Source organism: Hypanus sabinus, chromosome 8, assembly GCF_030144855.1.
Source record: "Hypanus sabinus isolate sHypSab1 chromosome 8, sHypSab1.hap1, whole genome shotgun sequence".
Classification (NCBI taxonomy): Eukaryota; Metazoa; Chordata; class Chondrichthyes; order Myliobatiformes; family Dasyatidae; genus Hypanus; species Hypanus sabinus.
The window spans coordinates 167,523,542-167,544,157 of NC_082713.1; the positions used below are offsets into that span (position 1 = coordinate 167,523,542).

The following is a 20,616-nucleotide window of genomic DNA, read 5'->3' on the forward strand; positions in this document are numbered from 1 at the left end:
GACCTCAAAAGTAGTAATCTCGGGATTACTGTCTGTACCATGCGACAGTGAGTATAGTGAGTGAGGTGGAGGATAAGTGTGTGGCTGAGGAATTGGAGCAGAGGGCAGGGATTCAGATTTTTGGATCACTGGGACCTCCTTTGGGGCAGGAGTGACCTGTACATAAAGGACGGATTGCACTTGAATCCGAGAGGGACCAATATCCTGGCGGGGAGGTTTGTTAAGGTTAATGGGGAGAGCTTAGGTTCGAATTGCTGGGGGATGGGAACCAATCTGGAGATAGAGGAAGGGACGGTTGGCACACAAAAAGAGAAAGCTTGTAGGCAGTGTGAGAGGGAAAATAGGCAGGTGATAGAGAAGGGATACGCTCAGACCGATGGTTTGATATGTGTCTATTTTAATGCAAGGAGTATCAAGAGCAAAGCAGATGAGCTTAGAGCATGGATCAGTACTTGGTGCTGTGATGTTGTGACCATTACAGAGACTTGGATGGCTCAGGGGCAGGACTGGTTACTTAGAGTGCTAGGCTTTAGCTGTTTCAGGAAGGACAGGGAGGGGGGCAAAAGAGGTGGGGGTGTGGCACTGCTGATCAGAGATAGTATCATGGCTGTAGAAAAGGAGGGTCATGGAGGGATTGTCTACTGAGTGTCTGTGGGTGGTTCTACCTGTCCTTACTTATCATGGCCTGTTGGTCAGGAAGTCAAGGATCCAGTTGCAAAGGGAGGCGTGAGTCCCAGATTTAGGTGTTTGGAAATGAGTTTGTTTGGAATTACTGTATTGAAGGCAGAGCTTTAATGCATAAACAATAGTCTAATATAGGTGTCTTAATTGTCTAAATGCTTTAGGCCAGGGAGACGACATCTGCTGCAGACTTGTATTGGCCGTCGGTGATATGCAGTGGTTCGAGGTTGTCTGGGAGGCTGCAGTTAATGCATGCCATGACCAGCCTCTCAAAGTACATCATGCTGATGTATGTTGGAGCCACTAGATACTAGTCACTAAGGCATATTAGCTTCTTTTATTAAGGTGGTCGGTTGAAAGTGGTCTTCGTAAAGCAGGTGGGGACATCAGATTGAACTAAAGATAGGTTAAAAATGTCTGCAAATACCCACACCAAATGATCACAACCAGGGACACAATCCGGAGTGATTAATTCTTCGGAAGTATGATTTTGCATCTGCAATGGTGACTGTTGGTCATCACTTTATAAAATGCTTCTTTGCTGATTTTAAACTACTAGTAACTAAACTGCAAGATAGCATTTGCAAATAAACTGATTACTGAAACTAACTGATATGTTCTCCCAGCAATACAATACATTAAGGGGTATGTACAGAGATGAAAATGTGATTGCTTTGAAAAAGACATGAGAGGTGCTTAATGTGTTTAATGACTGTTTGACAGTGAAGCTGCACACCACTACCATGTGCCCTCCATTTTCCCAGACTGGCAGTTCTGTTCCACAGGGTCTGTTTCAACTTTTAAGTACCTGAAATATTACAAATAACCCATGTTTTATTTTCCACAGTCCCTTCATCATTAATGAATACATGGGTATAAGAAATGAAAACTTCATGAAGTTAGCAGCAGTTGGAACCTGGATGGGAGATTTTGTTACTGCCTGGATGGTGAGAATAACCTTTCATTTATTATTTGACCAGAATTGTAAAATAGTGTGATTTACTTTGCATATTGTAGCATGTGTATTATAATGCAGGCAGAGTCATTACCTACCTACATCTATAGATATCTATATATTTAATGAATGAGAAAGTTAATGAACATAGCTGGCTGGTGGTGCGTAGTGGTATCTGCACTGGACTTCAAGACAGGTTCAAATCCGGCTGGCTCCTTGCTCGCTTTCTATTTGTGCTGAGTTGAGTACCAAGATATCAACTCAGCCTTGTAAAAAACAGACAAATGCTAAGAAACAGCAAGGTTGCCACCCAATGTGCCACAAGGCATGGACAACAACGAAACTATGTTTTATACGGTTAAAAAATCTGTTCAATCACATTCCTGTTTCCCAAATCTTTTTCACTGCAAACTTCTTCACATGGTGTCCTTAGAAGAGGTGTTTCCATGTTTAAAATTGGTAATATTTTAATTCCCGTCATATCTTCTTCACTGTTTTTTTCAGTCACTGAATGTGTGACTTATGCTTTTATGTCCTATAACTGAGAGTGAATAATAAAACTCGTGTTCACAAAGGTGTATCTATCACATATAAGGAAGCATAACAAGAATGACTTTATAATCCCATGCATATGTTGCTCCAAATAAAGGTCTGTCTTGCATGCCGTGTGTAGTAAAAATACTGACTGTAAGAGAATACATTAGTCTTGGCAGTAATGGTTTTCATTTTATCATTGTAGGAGCTATGTATCTACTTTTGTCTGTTTTGTGTTGCACATTTATTATGGGTAATTTGTCACGTGGGTTGGGGCATAGAAGCAAATGAGTATACAGTAGTTACATATTCACGATTTGTCTAAGTCAGTTTAGTCTAGATAGAGCCACAGAGTGATTTTTTTTGTAGACTGCAATGCTACCGCTAGATCACTATTATATCATTATTAGACTGTTCATTTCATTATATTGCTAGTTTTTGTTTTGTCTGTTTTTTATCGCTACAAAATTATTCATCTTTGCTGGTTTCCTAATAAAGGATCGAATGTATTCTTTTAAACTTTGAAGCTTTGTTATTTTGAAGCAGGTCATACAGTGTCAACCCCTGTGCTTAGTCTCAGAGCAGTTTTTGTTTGTTTTCAACTAACCGCTTCAAACACCATCACCAAGGTTATTGCTTTGCCCTAGCAAGTGAAAATTAATGACAGAAAGATACTATCCAAAAGTAGACATATTTTCTATTACTAAAAGAATGTGCCCTATCATGCTCAATATATGGTTTTCCTGTACCTGGTGGTGCATCTCCTGTCTGCACCAGAAAGCTGAACTCAGTACAGTTGTCACATTTAACTGAAGTGTACAGCCTCCAAAGTTGCATGCAAATTGAATCTTTGAAAATCTAAATGGTGCTGAACAACTGTTTATATAGAAAGCAAATGCTTGGTATAATAAACTGCTTTGTTGGTTTCTAGGAATTGTTCTTTCTTCTTAACAATTCTAATCAGAAACAAGCCTACATTATAATTAGCTGAAATCTGATTAAAAAGAATAATGAATTTTGTATTGACGTAAGTTTCTCTGCTGTGTTGCATCTATTGATTTTTTTGTATTATATTGACTGCTGATGAATATGTGAGATGCTATCATATAATTGTGTCTCTACAAAATGTCACATTGTCAAGTTAAGGCTTTTGTGCTTTTTAGTTTTTACTCTTCCGTTAATTTTATTTATGGGTCAAGATGGCGCAAGATACTGAATTTGCACTTTACTTCAAAGCAATAAATTTATTGCATGAGCCAACGATATATTTTTGAGAGAGGATATATTGCTGTTCAAGTCTGATCAATATTGTGCATCGGTCAAACTTACCTCATTGTAAACCATCCAAGTGTTATGATGTATTTGAAGAATGCAAATCTCAGGTCATCCATGGAGTTCAGGTCTTCCATCAAAACTGGAGTAGAGTATTGAAAGCTGTGATTTATACCTTCAATGTTAGATCAATTTCCTTAATAAAAATGGAGAGGTAGACGGATCTTACAACTTAGGAGGTGAGTTTTAGACTGAAGGCTTGCTGCAGTTTCCATGAATCTCGACTGATGTCTTAGCAATCAAAAAACTGAAGTAATCTATTTTGCCATCTGCCAATCTGCATGTATTAGCATATCAAATGAGTTGTTTTAGCTGACTAGAACTACTTCTACCTAATTAGCTTCTGAATGTAAGCATGAACCAAACAATAAAATTTATCAGGGCAGAATAAAAGAAGCTAAATACTGGTACACTCAGTGGTTCATATCACTAGCACTTGTGGAGAGAGAAACAGAGTTAACATATCTGATAAATAATACTCATTGTGAAAAGGTCTATGCTAAAATACCAAAGGCCTGCAGTCACAGCGAGAGAAAGATTAACAGACACAAAATGCTAGAGGAACTCAGCAGATCAGGTAGCGTCTATAGAAAGTTATAAAGAGTTGACATTTCAGGCCAAGGCCCTTCATCAGGACTGGAAAGGGAGGGGGAAGAAGCCAGAATAGGACGGTGGGTGGGGGAGGGTCGAGGATGGAGTGCAAACTGGAAGGTAAGAAGTGAAGCTAGGTGAGGGGGCAGGCAGGTGGGTGGAGGAAGGTGAATGAAGTGAGAAGCTTGGAGGTGATAGGGAAAGGGTAGAGGACTAAAGAAGAAGGACAATAGACAATAGGTGCAGGAGTAGGCCATTAGGCCCTTCGAGCCAGCTCTGCCATTCACTGTGATCATGGCTGATCATCCACAATCAGTACCTTTTTCCTGCCTTCTCCCCATATCCCTTGACTCCTCTATCTTTAAGAGTTCTACCTAACTCTTTCTTGAAAGCATCCAGAGAATTGGCCTCCACTGCTTTCTGAGGCAGAGCATTCCACAGATCTACAACCCTCTAGGTGAAAAAGTTTTAATTCAACTCTGTTCTAAATGGCCTACCCCTTATTCTTAAACTGTGACCTCTGGTTCTGGACTCCCCCAACATTGAAAAACATGCTTCCTGCCTCTAGCATGTCCAATCCCTTAATAATCATATATGTTTCAATCAGATCCCCTCTCATCCTTCTAAATTCCAGTGTATACAAGCCCAGTCGCTCCAATCTTCCAACATATGACAGTCCCACCATCTCGGGAATTAACCTCATGAACCTACACTGCACTCCCTCAATAGCAAGAATGTCCTTCTTCAAATTTGGAGACCAAAAACTGCCCACAAATACTCCAGGTGTGGTCTCACCAGGGCCCAGTACAACTGCAGTGGAATCTGAGAGGAGAAGAGAATGGACCAAGGGAGAAAGGAAGGGAGGAGAGGCACAGAGAAGAGGAATAGGCAGGTGAGGAGAAGAAAAGAGGGGAGTCAAAATGGGGAATGGAGAAAGAGAGAGATGGGGGTGGGGGATGAGAAATTATCAGTAGTTAGAGAAGTTAAAGGATTTCCAGCAACTGCTGAATCTCTTGTATTTTTGAGAGAAAATAACTTTGTCTTCAGTAAACGTATGATTCTGGACGTTACCAAGGGCATCTTGAGAATTTTACACTGTTCTATCAGTGGGAAGATGAATGTCTTTGATGGATGAACACAAGAAAACAATGACTCCTGATGAAGGGTTTCGGCCCGAAACGTTGCCACTACCTCCTCCCATAGATGCTGTCTGACCTGCTGAGTTCTGCCAGCATTTTGTGTTTTTATTAATTTCCAGCATCTGCAGATTCACTCGTGTTGAATATGCTTCTGCTGTTGTTCGGATCTGCAGAATGCACCATTCCTAAGGGAAGTATAAATTGAAAATAAGTCACCTTAATTTAAATTGCAATTTGGTAAGCTATATTAATTTCTGCTGGTTGTCACACAGAAGCCAGTAATTAACTTGGAATAAATTCAGTACACAGAACAGCCAATACTTCACTTAAGCTTAGTGCTAGTGACCAAGAGTAAAATTCTTACTCGTGTTTTCTGCTTTGGAAATTCTGTGCAGTTCTGGGTGTCCCATTATAGAATAGATGTGAACTCTTTGGAGAGGGCCCTGAAGAGGTTCAATCAGACGCTGCCTGGATTTGAGACCATTAGCTAGAAGTTGTTGTTGGACAAACTCGGATTGTTTTGCTCTGGAGTGTTGGAGGCTGAGTGGAAACCCGGTAGAGGTTTATAAAATGATATGAGGCTTAAGCAGTACAGTCTTAAACTGGGGACAGCCGAGCTCCTCTTCCAGATGAGCTCAATGCCTTCTATGCTCACTTTGACCACCAGAACAAGGAGGAGGCATTGTGCACCCCCACAGCTTATGATGATCCTTTGGTCTCAGTATCTGAAAATGATTTGTAGGCTGCCTTCAAGAGGTTGAATCCAGGAAAAGCAACCAGTCTGGACAGAGTACCTAGCCAAGTACTGAAGACCTGTGCTGACCAACTGGCTGGTGTATTCATGAATATCTTCAGCCTCTCTCTATGGCAGTGTGTGGTACCCATCTGCTTCAAGCAGGCTTCAATCATACTAGTGCCCAAGAAGAGTGTGGTAATCTGTCTATTGCCCAGTAGTACTTACATCCACACTTTTGAGAGGCTGGTGTTGAAGCATCTCAGCTCCTGTCTGAATGCTGACTCGGATCTGCTCCAATTTGCCTACCAAAGCAACAGGTCTACAGTAGATAATATGTCATTGGCTCTTCCCACAACCATGGAACATCTGGATAGCAAAGATGCATACATCAGGATGCTGTTTATCGATTACAGCTCAGCATTTAACATCATCATCCCCTCAAAACTAATCGGGAGAGAGATTAAAAACTTGGCTGAGTGGTGTAATCACAACAACCTCTCACTCAATGTCAGTAAGACCAAGAAACTGATTGTAGACCAGGAGAGGGAAACTCATCATGGTTATCCTTCGAGGTCGAGGATGATGGTCTTTGTTCCGTTTCCACAGAGCGAAGATGCCTGTACATGTATTTGTTTAACGTGTACTTGATGTTGCACTCCAAGAAGCACACGATACTTCACAAATCAACCAACTGATTCCAATGGCACGGAAACCTCAACGATTGGAGCTGATGGATTTGTTGCGGCCTTCATCTGCCTTTATAGTCATTGAGTTCGAAGTAACTTCGTCTGCCTGTTCCACCGTTGAGATCTTGGTTGGATTGTTCTTTGTTAGGGACCTCACCCTCAACCTTACTGCCGTAGGTGACCCTACCAGGAGCATAGCTCCAGACGGCTTCGCTTTTGGGACCACACAAGCTTCTCCACCACGACAAGTTGACAATCCACGGAGAAGAGTGGGAAACTAGAAGTCAATGAGCCAGTCCTCTTCAGAGGATTAGAGGTCGAGAGGGTAAGTAACTAAATTCCTGTGTGTTATTATCTCTGTCTGGGACCATCATATAAATATAATTGCTAAGAAAGCACACTAGCTCCTCTACTTCCTTAGGAGCCTGCAGAGATTCAGCATGTCATTGAAAACCTTGGCAAACTAGAATAGCTGTGAGGTGGAAAGTGTGCTGACTGGCTACATTATGGACTGGTATGGGAATACCAATGCCTTTGAGCAGGAAATCCAACGAAAGGTAGTGGAATCTACCCAATACATCAGGTAAAGGCTTTCCAACCTTTGAGCACATCTACATGAAACATTGCCCTAGAAAAGCAACATCCATCATCAAAGATCGTCACCACCCAGGCCATGCTCTTTTCTCATTGCTGCCATCAGGTAGAAGGTACAAGAACAGTTATTACCCACCAACAACTACCCAAGAACAGATACGCACCACCAGGTTCAAGAACAGTTACTACCCCTCAACCATCAGGCTCTTGAACAAAAAGGAATAGTGACACTCATTTAAGGACTCTTGTTATTTCATGCTTATTATTAATTGCTATTTATTTATTATTTGCATTTGCGCAGTTTGTTTACAGTTTGTGTTCTGTAAATTTGCTAAGAATGCCCACAGAAAAAGAATCTCAGGGTTGTATGTGGTGACATGTATGTGCTCTGATAATAAATTTTACTTTGGATTTTGAACTTTAGGCACAGCTCTTTTAACCCTATATTCAAAATTTTCTTCCATAGTAAAGTTGTTAAATATAAAAGGAGATAGCTTTAAGATTTTAAGATAAGAGGAGGAAAGTTTAAAAGAGATCTACAAGGTGAGTTTTTTGCACCTGATGAAGGGTCTCGGCCCAAAACGTTGACTGCTCATTTCAACGGATGCTGCCCAACCTGCTGAGTTCATCCAGCTTATGTACGTGTTGATTTGACCACAGCATCTGCAGTGTACTTTGTGTTTAAGTTTTTTACACTTTGAGTGGTAGGTACCTGGAACAGACTGCCACGTGTGGTGATGGAAAAAGACATGATAATTCAAGCAGGTATATAAAAATACAGGGAGTGAAGGATTTGTATCATGTGCAAGCAGATAGTTTTGGCTTAGTAATAGTTTTAGAATGTCCATAGGACACTCAAAGTTGCTGCACAGGTTGACTCTGCGGTTAAGAAATCATATGGTGCATTGAGGGATTGAGTTTAGGAGCTGAGAGGTAATGTTGCAGGTATATAGGACCCTGGTCAGACCCCACTTCGAGTACTGTGCTCAGTTCTGGTAGGAAGGATGTGGAAACTATAGAAAGAGTGCAGAGGAGATTTACAAGGATGTTGCCTGATTGGGGAGCATGCCTTGCAAGAATAGATTGAGTGAACTCGGCCTTTTTTTCTTGGAGTGATGGACGATGAGAGGTGACCTGATAGAGGTGTACAAGATGATGAGAGGCATTGGTCATGTGGATAGTCAGGCTTTTTCCCAGGGCTGAAATGGCTAGCATGAGAGGGCACAATTTTATGGTAAACACAAAGTACACTGCAGATGCTGTGGTCAGATCAAGACATACAAAAAGGCTGGATGAACTCAGCAGGTCGGGCAGCATCCGTTGAAAGGAGCAGTCAATGTTTCGGGTCAAGACCCTTCGTCAGGACTGCTCCTTTCAACGGATGCTGCCCGACCTGCTGAGTTCATCCAGCTTTTTTGTACATCACAATTTTAAGGTGCTTGGAAGTAGGTACAGAGGAAATGTCAGGGGTAAGTTTTTAATGCAGAGAGTGGTGAGTGCTTGGAATGGGCTGCCAGTGACAGTGGTGGAGGCAGGTACGATAAGGTCTTTTAAGAGACTCCTGGACAGATACATGGAGGTCAGAAAAAACGGAAGGCTATGGGTACCCCTAGGTAATTTCTAAGGTAAGGACATGTTCGCCACAGCTTTGTGGGCCGAAGGGTCTGTATTGCACTGTAGGTTTTCTGTGTTTTTATGTTTCTAATTTGACATTGTGGTTGACACAAAGGGTCTAATCCTGTGCTGTACTATTTCATGTTTGAGTTCCTCAGTGTAGAGTTATGGAGCTATATATCTGGTGGGGTTGGCTAAGCACAGAAGGGGGCTCATAAGGATGCCCCCTGCTTTGTTTACTCCACATGTCAAGTATGAATTGTGCATGGTGATGAGATTCAAAATCTGAACATCAGCCTAGTTTAATAAGGTGTTCAGATCTACCTATGCATAAGTTTTGTCCAATGGACACTGTTGTCAGAGAGGTTTGAGATCCTCTCTTGGGATCTGACTAACCTTAATTGACATCAAATAATAAAATAGAGAACGTTTGTTTTTTGATAATCTTTTGATAAATAAACACAATCTTTATAAATTCATTTTACAGTTTTATTTCTCCCACTTACTTTATGAGTCAAAATAAATTCATAGCCATTTGCAATTATTTCACTAATGAAGAAAATCATGTTCAAGGAAACAGATTTTTCAAACCAGATAATTGGCTAAAGCTGAAGAACTGTGAAAAATATATTTTGTTTAAAAGTAGAAAATGCAAATACAGTTAATAGCCTTGCTGTTTTGTCATAACATATTCCAATGACATTTCAACATTAGTTGCTAATATCACTTTTTTATTGATTTTCTAATACTGTATAATCGTTATAAGATTTAACAATGAGGAAGGGATCACTTTTGATTTTGAGTGATTATAGTTGGTAACAAGCATTGTAAGATTGAGTAATTACAGAGGAAGGATTCCAAGATTCAATCACAACACTCCCACTAGGCTTATACTCACTAGAATTTAGAAGATTGAGGGGGGATCTTATTGAAATGTATAAAATTCTAAAGGGATTGGACAGGCTAGATGCAGGAAGATTGTTTCCGATGTTGGGGAAGTCCAGAACAAGGGGTCACAGTTTAAGGATAAAGGGGAAGCCTTTTAGGACTGAGATGAGGAAAAACTTCTTCACACAGAGAGTGGTGAATCTGTGGAATTCTCTGCCACAGGGAACAGTTGAGGCCGGTTCATTGGCTATATTTAAGAGGAAGTTAGATATTGCCCTTGTGGCTAAAGGGATCAGGGGGTATGGAGAGAAAGCAGGTACAGGGTTCTGAGTTGGATGATCAGCCATGATCATACTGAATGGTGGTGCAGGCTCGAAGGGCCGAATGGCCTACTCCTGCACCTATTTTCTATGTTTCTACGTTTCTATCATCAGCAGAACATTCTCAACAATTTAAATAGAATTGATATGCTTCTTAACTTGTACTTAGGTGTTAGTTTAACTCAGGGAATTGCACACTAACCTTTGGATATAACAGACATCCCACCCTGCAAAAACTCATTTCAGGGAGGTAGCACCCCTACGCCCCACAAACCCATATCCTCCCCCCACCCCCTGGTCGACCTCCAAGGGTGTATGTAATAATTTGTTTAGTGATTTTGTCTAATCTGTAAACCAAGTTGGGTATATGCAGAATATGTGACATTAAAATATGTGCTTATATTATCATGGAGTTATTTTGTTTATTCTATTACAACTTTAAGCAAGTCTACCGGGAGTTTGGCCTCATCATGTAGGACGTCAATAGAGTAGCTCCTTAACAGTTAGCCAGCTAGTTTATATAATGTTAGCTATGCTAATAAACGAATGACACCCGTTAAACTCGCCTCAACATGTCTTTTACATTTTAACCCACCATGGGCAATAGAAAAGTCACTGTTGCAAACAGTGCAGCGAGCAACACTGTCATTATTTTTGAGGTCGACTGTAAAGCCCGCCCACAGAGAAAACTGATAGGTCTACTTAGCACGAAGGGAGACCAATCAGGATGCTCCTTCCCTCCTCCTCCCTCTCCCCCTCTCCCTCGTCTTCCGGGATATTGGATATAATTTGCGGGCATCAAGGAGCCGCTATCAATATGTGTGAGACTCACGGAACCACTGGGAGAGATGGGATGTCTGGTATAAGATGTGAGATAAATCTCCACTTAAAGTGTGAACATGTGAAGTAAGCATGTAACACAACATGTAACATAGCTGTCATATTTAAGGAGAGTTGCATTGAAGTTCTTTTTTTAAATTGAGATCCCAATCTCAGGCCTAGCCAATAAATAAATAGTCACAGTTAATTGTTTGAAGAGCAGGTAATCTACCCCCACAGCATGTGACTAATCCTCATCTGTTGGTCAGTCATTTGTCAGCTAATACCATTGAAACCAGTTTGATACTTCATATATACAAACAGTCTTTGCAGAAGTATTAAGCACTTTGGTGTCTTGAATTGTCAAAATAGTTTGTAAGAACTAAGAACTAAGAAAAGAGAAAGGATAAGTGTTTTAATACAACACACAGAAAATGCTGGCGAAACTTAGCAGGTCAGGCCACATCTACGGACAGGGATAAACAGTTGCAATTTGGACTGAGACTGTCAGGAGTGTATTAACACTTAGCATTTTAGAGGCACAAATTTTCTGGTTATACAGATTCAGAAAACTGATACTTTTCCTGAAGGCATAAAGGAAAAAAGAGCAAGCCCACAGTGAATTTGCCTTTTGTTTTACTTCATAGTTAATATCACAGCTATTCTCTGGCTATTGTAGTACCTGGTTAGCAGGCAATGTTTTTCACGTTATAGTACTTCTGCTTAAAACACAAATGTTTAAAAATCAGACCCAGTTTGCAGGTTTTAAACTTGTGAATTGTCAATGAAAAATCTTGTGTGAACATTAGGCTATAGTTCAGTTCTCGGTTGATAAACAGCTGTCTTGAGAGGTTTTGGGTAAGGTTCCCCTTAACTCAGAATCAGATGTGCATCAGAAAACTTCAGGTACTGTGCATACACAGATAGAGTACTGACTGCCAACATGCATTTAAGTAAAACAGGGAGGAAACCTCACAATAAGTCAGTAATGAAACACAAATTGAGAATCACTCAAAAAGACTGCAGCATGCCTTGGTAATGTAACCCAGTGTGAGATGCTGTGATCAAAATACATTTATTATCAAAGTATGTATACATTATACAACATTTAACTCCGTACAGGCAGCCACAAAACAAAGAAACCCAAAAGAACCCTTAGAAAGGACCATCAGGCACCCAATGTCCAAAGAGAGAGAAAAAAAACAAATTGTTCAAACAATAAAAGTAACCAAATAGCATTCGAAATGAAAGTGAGTCCACAGCCACGAAGCCCGGAGCAGACTACAGCCTCAGCTCAGCACAGAGCTCCATAAAAGTCGCCGACCAAGGACATTGCCTCTAGTCCTGACACCCAGCCTTTTCAATCTGGCCCAGTGTTTAAATCATCCATACATCAGGTTGTTCCTCCCTCTAAGATCAGGGTCCTGATGCTTTGATATGCTTATGGCCCAGGTTCTAGAACGAGGAACCATTGTATTTTGGCTGGTATTTGACTTTTTAGGTTGATCAAACCTTGAGTCTTTTGCTCTCAGTTTTGACTCTGCCTCGCACCTGCTCACTTTGACCCTCAACTTTGCTTCGCCTCCCCTCACCTCTCCATTGCTTATGGTGACTGTTAACCAGAAAAAATTTTATTAATGAAGTTTTTAGTTGTATGTTTTGCTTGGTTTGCTGTCGTTAAATAATCACTGGGCTTCACCACCACTATCTTAAACCTTGCCTTCTTGATAGCTGCTCAGGGTTGATTGAACCAATTTATCATGTTGGGTGTGTCCAGTTACACTGTAAAATGGTGTGTCTCTCCTACTGACCCCTATACGTGCATCCAGATACTCATCTGAACTCTCCCCCTGTTCTCCTTGCTGTCATTGAAAGATTTATGCTGTTAGTTATGCTATTCTTTAAGGTCTGATTTACAACTCAGCCATGACTGTGGCAATAGGGTGGTTGCAGTTACTGGAGGTAGCTTTTGATTCTTTTCACCAATATCACAATTTTTCCATATTGCCATGTTCTTAGATAAAACGCAAGTGGGTTTCATAGAGTCACCTCTTTGCAGTTGGGTGCCCATGAAAAGGAAAAATAGTGAATCTGATGAAAAACATGGCTAAAAATGTCCTTAAGGTTGTTTTCATCTAGAATCATGTACAAAGACATTGCTTTCAGTAACGACAGCTGTCAAGCATTGTAGCGTCCAGAGATTTGGCTTTAGTCATTGAACACCCACATCTTAGTTACAAATATATATAATAACAATGTTTAAACTATTTAATAAAATCAATGTAGGCATTTGTATTAGAGAAAAGATTGCTTTTTTGAGATTTAAGCAAAATTAACAATTAGGCTGGATTAGAGGGCATAATAGGATAGTGATTAATGTTTGGAGTTATTATCCAGAGAACTTATTACTGAAGTGAAGATAGGAGCTTGAATTGCATTTTAGCAGCTGCTTTACTTAACTTAGAAAGTAAAATAAGTCAGAAAAATATGGTATTAGTAACTATGACAGTAAAACTGGTAAGTTGCAATAAAAACCTGTCGATTCACTCAGAAAATTTAATCTCCTCTCCTCACCAGGTGCCCTCATTTGAGGGTCAATTATGAATGGGCAGGTAATGCTTCCATTCATCATCATCATCATGTGATATGTCATATGATGTGGGGGATAGTGGTCTTTTGGCAAATTTTGGCAAAAGGCTGTACAAGTGTAAAGAAAAAATATCATTCACAAAATTTAGTGTTTTATTTATGAAGTATGCTTTATCTGAAAGTGCTTAATTTGATGTTATTTCTATCTCTCAAATATCTTCTCATGTTCCTGAGTTTTCTTGTCAGATTCACATAAGCATTCATTCTCTTCAGTTTGGGAGCTTTACTGTCTTTTGGGCAATTCTTTGTTCACACAGCAGTTGTCTTACTTCCAATGTGGGACTTTGCTCTTTCTGCGTTGATGCTTTTGCAGCAGACCCAAAGATCAGTGACTTCCCTGAGAACTCCTGCACCCTCCTGCTGAGCCTTCATCATTGCAGTCTTTTGTTGCTATATCAGTTAGAATTTTCCACATGCAAATGCACCATGCAGTTTCCTTCCCCTTCTCACTGATTGGCAACCGTTCTCTGCAATTTGCTAAGCAGATATTCTATAAAATTAAGACGGGGATGAGCTAAAGTTGGTTTTGAAAAGGAAGAGCAGAATTAATAAATTTACTATAGGAGTGGATGATTTAGCTGTGTTTAAAGAGAGCATCCAGGGAGAAAGAAAAAGAACAGGACAGGCAATGTTATGGCAATAAATTAAAAAAAACATTGGAAATTAGAGAGTGGATGTCCAAAAATTTTAATGAAAGTAAAACACAGAAAAAAATACTGATAGTTAAATTTCCAAAGATCCTGGGAAATTTGACCTTCAGGCCTTTTAGCCTTCCAAGCTTTTCTCAAATGAAATCCTGGCCCATTCATATTGACATCAATTTATCCACACTGATAACCAAAATCTCACCCATCTCAGATTTAAAATTAATTGAGCTAGCACTGCCTGCTTTTTATTGGAGTGTTCCATGTTTGTGCATATAAATAGTTTCTTAATTTCAATTAAGAACATAAGAGATAGGAGCAGGAGTAGGCCAATCGGCCCCTCAAGCCTGCTCCGCCATTCAACAAGATCATGGCTGATCCAATCTTAACTCTAGTTTTCACCGAATCCCACAAGGCAACAGTGCCAACCAACAGGGCACCATGCCGCCCATTTTATTTTATTATTCATCCCGCCCAAACCCATGTGATCACCTGGGAAAAAAAAAATGATTTGCCAATTGAGGAGAAAAAATCTGGAAAATTCTTCTCCGATCCATCCAGGCTATTGAAAACTGGTCCAGGAGATCACATGGCTGATCTAAACCTAGCCTCATGTCCACTTACCTGCTTGCTCACCGTATCCCCTAATGCCATTTTTATCCAGGAAAATCTATCTCCGTTTTGAATTTATTGAGTATAGTAGCTTCCACAGCTCTCTGGGGCAGTAAATTCCACAGCCCCACTACCCTCTGAGTGAAGAAATTTCTCCTCATCTCAGTCCTGGAACGGCATCCCCTTATTTTAAGATTATGCCCCCTAGTCCTAGTTTCACCCATCATTGGGAACATTCTCCCAGCATCCACCCGATCAAGCCCCTTCACAATCTTATATGTTTCAATAAGATCACCTCTCATTCTTCGGAACTCCAATGAGTAGAGTCCCAATCTACTCAACCTCTCATCATACATCAACCCACCCATCCCCGGAATTAACCTAGTGAACCTTCTCTGCACTGCCTCGAGAGCCAGTATGTCCTTTCTTAAATATGGACACCAGAACTGCACGCAGTACTCCAGGTGTGGTCTCACCAATACCCGGTACAACTGCAGTAAGACCTCCCTGTTGTTATACTCCATCCCCCTAGCAATAAAAGCCAGCATTCCATTGGCCTTCTTGACCACCTGCTGCACTTGCATACTAACTTTTTGTGTTTCCTGCACCAGGACCCCCAGATCCCTTTGCACAGAAGCACTTTCCAGTTTCTCCCCATTTAGATAATAACTTGCTCTATTATTTTTCTTGCCAAAGTGCAAGACCTCACACTTGTCAGTATTATATTTCATCTGCCAAATGTCTGCCCAATCACTCAGCCTATCTATGTCCCCCTGCAGGGTTTCAATGTCCTCCCTCCCTCCCATCTTTGTGTCATCAGCAAACTTCGAATATTCTGAATATTAATTATAGTTTTAAGGTTATGACACTTTGTTTTAGTTTTCCTCTACCAGCAGAAGATAATTTCTATCTGCCCTACCAATTTCTTTCAAAATGCTAAATTTCTGCGTACTCTAATTCCCTAGGAATCAAGCCTAGATCAGTTAATTTCTAAATCCTTCAAAGTTTGGTTCCCTGTAAACATTCTGATAATTCTTCTAAAGTGAAGTATAGATATCACACCAGGTGTATCTAATCATTCCTTTGTACAAATCCTTCCTTCTTTATACGAATATAACCTCTGAAAGTGCTGAAGATCTGAAATAGAAATTGCTGGATGTACTTAATAGATCAGACTGTAGCTGCGCAGATGGAAACACCACTGAGGTTTCCAAACTGACCTCCAGAGAGTCCTCTGGATATAAACGCTACCATTCAATTCACTTGTTGTGTTCTTAGAGCTGACCCTAACAGTGCAGTAGTCTGTGTACATAGAACCTGAAATCTCTTTGGACATGCACTGTTAGGGTGCAATAATGTAAAAATTGTGGCTGTATTTAAAAAAATCTAAATGCTTAAAAGTACATCAACAGGGACATCAGAAATAATAAAATAGAATTTTCTTAACAATTGCATCTTAAGTTAAGACAGATAATAAAGATATACATAATGAACTTTTTCAGAATACTCACCAGATGAAACATGTAAGATGCTGAGGGGTCATAACAGACTGGACATGTTTGCCTGTTGGTGAATCTCAAATCTAGGAAAAACTGAGTCAAGATAAAGGATTGTTCATTTGACACAGAGATGAGGCATTTTTATTCTCTCAGAGGGTCGTGAGTTGCAGTGGTAAAACTAATCAGAATCAAAGCAATTGCTGCCACCCTGTCTCTGCCACAGGATTGTTATACTTCTGTGGCACACCCTCAGCTCCAATGAAAAGATTCCAAAGAGTTGAATCCATTATTAGCAATTAGCAAACATACGTTCTTGAATGATATACAGTGTCAGCAAGGATATGACCACTGCCGGTCCCTTATTTCATGCAAACTGTCATGAAATAAACAAGGACACATAACTTATTCCCGTTTCTTTTTCCATGCTTCCTCTGATGTGACTAGTTATCATAATCAACACAAAATACAAAGCAAATAGAGAACAGATACAGGCTCCTACACTAATCTTCAGAGTGTTCTTACTGAAAGACCAGTGAAAGAAGCTCTTCCTTTGAGGTAGGCTATTGATAAGGAAGGGGGGAGAGTGAAAGTTTACAATGAGCAAGTGGGATTGCAGAGTTGAGGGAACAGTCAGATCACCACAATCTTATTAAGAAATGGAGCAAGTTCAAGGGACCAAATAATGTAGTTCGCATATCAAGACGGTGGTAAGGAGGTGAGAAGCAGAACTGTGACTTCGGTTGAAATAATTTTTCAAAGAAAGGGGCATCCATTCCTCCACTGTCACCTTCTTTCAAAGAAAGGGGCTTCCCTTCCTCCACCAGCAACACTGACCTCAACCACGTCGCTTCCATTTCACGCACGTCTGCTCTTACCCCTTCCTCCCACCACCCTACTAGGGATAGGGTTCCACACCTACCACCCTACCAGCCTCTGCGTCCAACACATAATTCTCCGAGACTCCTGCCGCCTCCAACTGGATCCCACCACCAAGCCCATCTTTCCTTCCCCCCTCCCTGCCCTCCCCCCAACTTTCTGCTTTTTGCAGGGATCTCTCCCTACGCGACTCCCTTGTCCATTAATTACCCCCCCCCCCCCACAACTGATCTCCTTCCTGGCACTTAAACTTGCAAGCAGAACAACCTGCCCCTACACTTCCCCCCTCACTACCATTCATGGCTCCAAACAGTCCTTCAGCTATGAATCTGTTAGAGTAATTTACTGTGTTCGGTGTTCCTGGGGTGGCTTCCTGTATATCGGTGAGACCTGACGTAGATTGGGAGACCACTTCGCCGAACACCTATGCTCTGTCCACCAGAACAAGTGGGATCTCCCAGTGGCCACCCATTTTAATTCCATTTCCCATTCCCATTCCGATATGTCCATCCACGGCCTCTCCCATTATTGTGATAAGGCCACACTTAAGTTGAAGGAACAACACCTTGTATTCCGTTTGGCATGAACATCGATTTCTCAAACTTCCAGTATTGCCTACCCCACCATTTCCCATCCCATTTTCCGTTTCTCAAGTTATCACCTTGCCTGCCCATTGCCTCCCCCTGGTGCTCCTCTCCCCTTTTTTCTTTCTTCCATGGCCTTCTGTCTCTTTCACCAATGAACTTCCCAGCTCTTTGTTTCATCCCTCCTCCTCCAAGCTTCACTTATCACCTTGTGTTTCTCTCTCCTCTCCCCTCCATCTCGCAATTCTACTCCTAGCTTTTTTTCTTCAGTCCTGCAGAAGGGGTTTGTCCCAAAACGTTGACTGTGCTTTTTTCCATACATGCTCCCCAGCCTGCTGAGTTCCTCCTGTATTTTGTGTGTGTTGTTCAGATTACCAGTATCTGCAGATTTTCTCTTGTTTGTGGTTGGAATATTGGTGGTCAGCTTGATTTTGATGAAGCTTGTGGGTTCATCCTTTGAGTTTTCTCACTAGCTGATAAGCAAGGCATTGATGGACATCAGGACAGCTCACAAAGAATGGTATTTTCCACCGTGCAGCCACATCTAATGATGTAAATGCTTATATTAAGGGTTCCCAACCTTTTTTATGCCATGGACCAATACTATTGAGCAAGGGGTACATGGATCCTAGGTTGGGAACTCCTGGTTTAAACGTTTCCAATGGTTGGAATCAACTTTAAAAATTACTATCATTTTCTCGATGATGCAGAATACCTCCAAATACTTTTTCATTTTAATGTGTTTTTGGTAGCTTCTTGCTCTTGCTGTGTTGCTCAATCTCTAATACAAACGTAGATAACCATGTATGAATTCTTGTAATTCTTCTGCATCATTTTAGGCTATATCATAAATGAGAGTCTCATTTGAGGAATAGAGAGCATGTCAGTAGGGTTAGTATTTTTCTCGGTGTGTCAGATGTGGGAATCTTCCAGTCTCCCAGATGGCCACATCTGTGCCAGATGCACCAAGATGTAGCTCCTCATGTTAGGGATCTGGAGCTGTGGTTCGATGACCCACAGTTTATCAAGGCCCTGCTGCCCTCTCACTGGACCCCCTGCAGTTTGTGTACCATCCCAACCGTTCAAAAGACCACACCATTGCCATCACCCTCCACCTGGACAAAAAAGACACATACGTTTGGATGCTGTTCGTAGACTTAAGTTCAGCATTCAACACAATCATCCCTCAGAAGCTGATTGGAAAGCTGGCCCTACTGAGCCTGAACACCCTCTGCAACTGGCTCCTAGACTTCCTGACTGGGAGACCTCAGATTGAGAGCAGCATCTCCAACACCATCACACTGAGCATGGGAGGTGCGCTCAGGGCTGTGTGCTCAGTCCACTGTTGTTTCCTCTGCTGTGCCATGACTGTGCTGCAACACACAGCTTGTACCACATCATCAAGTTTGTCGATGACATGACCGTGGTGGGTCTCATCAGCAAGAACGACGAGTCAGCTTACAGAGAGGAGGTGTAGTGGCTAAAGGACTGGTGCAGAGCCAACAATCTGTCTCTGAACGTGAACAAAACAAAAGAGATGGTTGTTGACTTCAGGAGGGCACAGAGCGACCACTCCCTGCTGAACATTGACGGCTCCTCAGTAGAGATCATTAACAGCACCAAATTTCTTGGTGTTCACTTGGCGGAGAATATCACCTGGTCCCTCAACACCAGCTCCATATCAAAGAAAGCCCAGCAGTGTTTCTACTTTCTGTGAAGGCTGAGAAAAGTCCATCTCCCACCCCCAATCTTCACCACATTCTACAGAGCATCCTGAGCAGCTGCAACTGTGCCTGGTTCGGAAATTGCACCACCTCGGATTGCAAGACCCTGCAGAGGGTACTGTGGTCAGCTGAGAAGATCATCGGGGTCTCTCTTCCCGCCATTACAGACATTTACACCACACGCTGCATCCGCAAAGCAAACAGCATTATGAAAGACCCTACGCGCCCCTCATACAAACTCTTCTCCCTCCTGCCATCTGGCAAAAGGCACTGAAGCATTCAGGCTCTCACAACCAGACCATCAGACTCCTCAATACCCAGAGCCTAGACTGACACCAACCTACTGCCCTCTACTGTGCCTATTGTCTTTATTGTACTGCCTATTATTTATTGTAATGCCTGCACTATTTTGTTCACTCTATGCAGTCCTGGGTAGGTCTGTAGTCTAGTGTAGTTCTTCCTGTGTTGTTTTTACGTAGTTTCAGTGTAGTTTTTGTATTGTGTCATATAGCACCATGGTCCTGAAAAATGTTGTCTCGCTTTTACTGTGTACTGTACCAGCAATTATGGTCAAAATGACAATAAAAGTGACTTGACTTGACTTGACTTGATTAGGGAGAGTGAACAGGAGATAGAGAGGAGCTACAGAGAGTTGGTTACCCTGAGGCTGCAGGAGTTCAATAAGAGGGTGATGGTCAGGAAAGTGAGGGAAAGAGCTCAGATAGTAGAGAGCACCCTTGTGGCCACCCCCCTCAGTAATCGTTATCTTGTTTTGGATGCAGTTGAGGGGGTGACCTGACAGAGGATGACATGGCGATCGGGTCTCTGGCACTGAGCCTGGTTCCATAGTGCAGAAGGGAAAGAGAAAGATGAGGAATGGAATGAGGGGATTACATAATGAAGGGAACAGACAGGAAATTCTGTCAGCCTGATAGAGATACCCGCGTGGTGTGTTGCCTCCCAGGTGCCAGGGTACAGGATGTCTCAGATCGGTGCAGAGTATTCTGAAGGGAGAGGCTGAACAGCCAGAAGTCTTGGTACACGTTGGTACCAATGACATAGGTAGAAAAAGGAGGAAATCCTGAAGAGAGACTTAAGGGAGTTAGATAGGAAACTGAAAAGCAGGACCTCTATGGTAG

At 41.6% G+C, this 20,616-nt stretch overlaps 1 protein-coding gene across 5 annotated transcripts in view; it reads left to right on the plus strand.

The window, feature by feature from the left end:
* The window catches only part of tmem117 (transmembrane protein 117), a 405,506-nt gene that overhangs the window by 196,630 nt on the left and 188,260 nt on the right, over window positions 1-20,616 (plus strand). For all 5 annotated transcript variants that reach the window (XM_059978468.1, XM_059978469.1, XM_059978470.1 and 2 more), the window contains one exon: window positions 1,529-1,628. In XM_059978468.1, coding sequence (XP_059834451.1) covers window positions 1,529-1,628 — 100 coding nt within the window. The remainder of the gene's footprint in view (window positions 1-1,528; window positions 1,629-20,616) is intronic.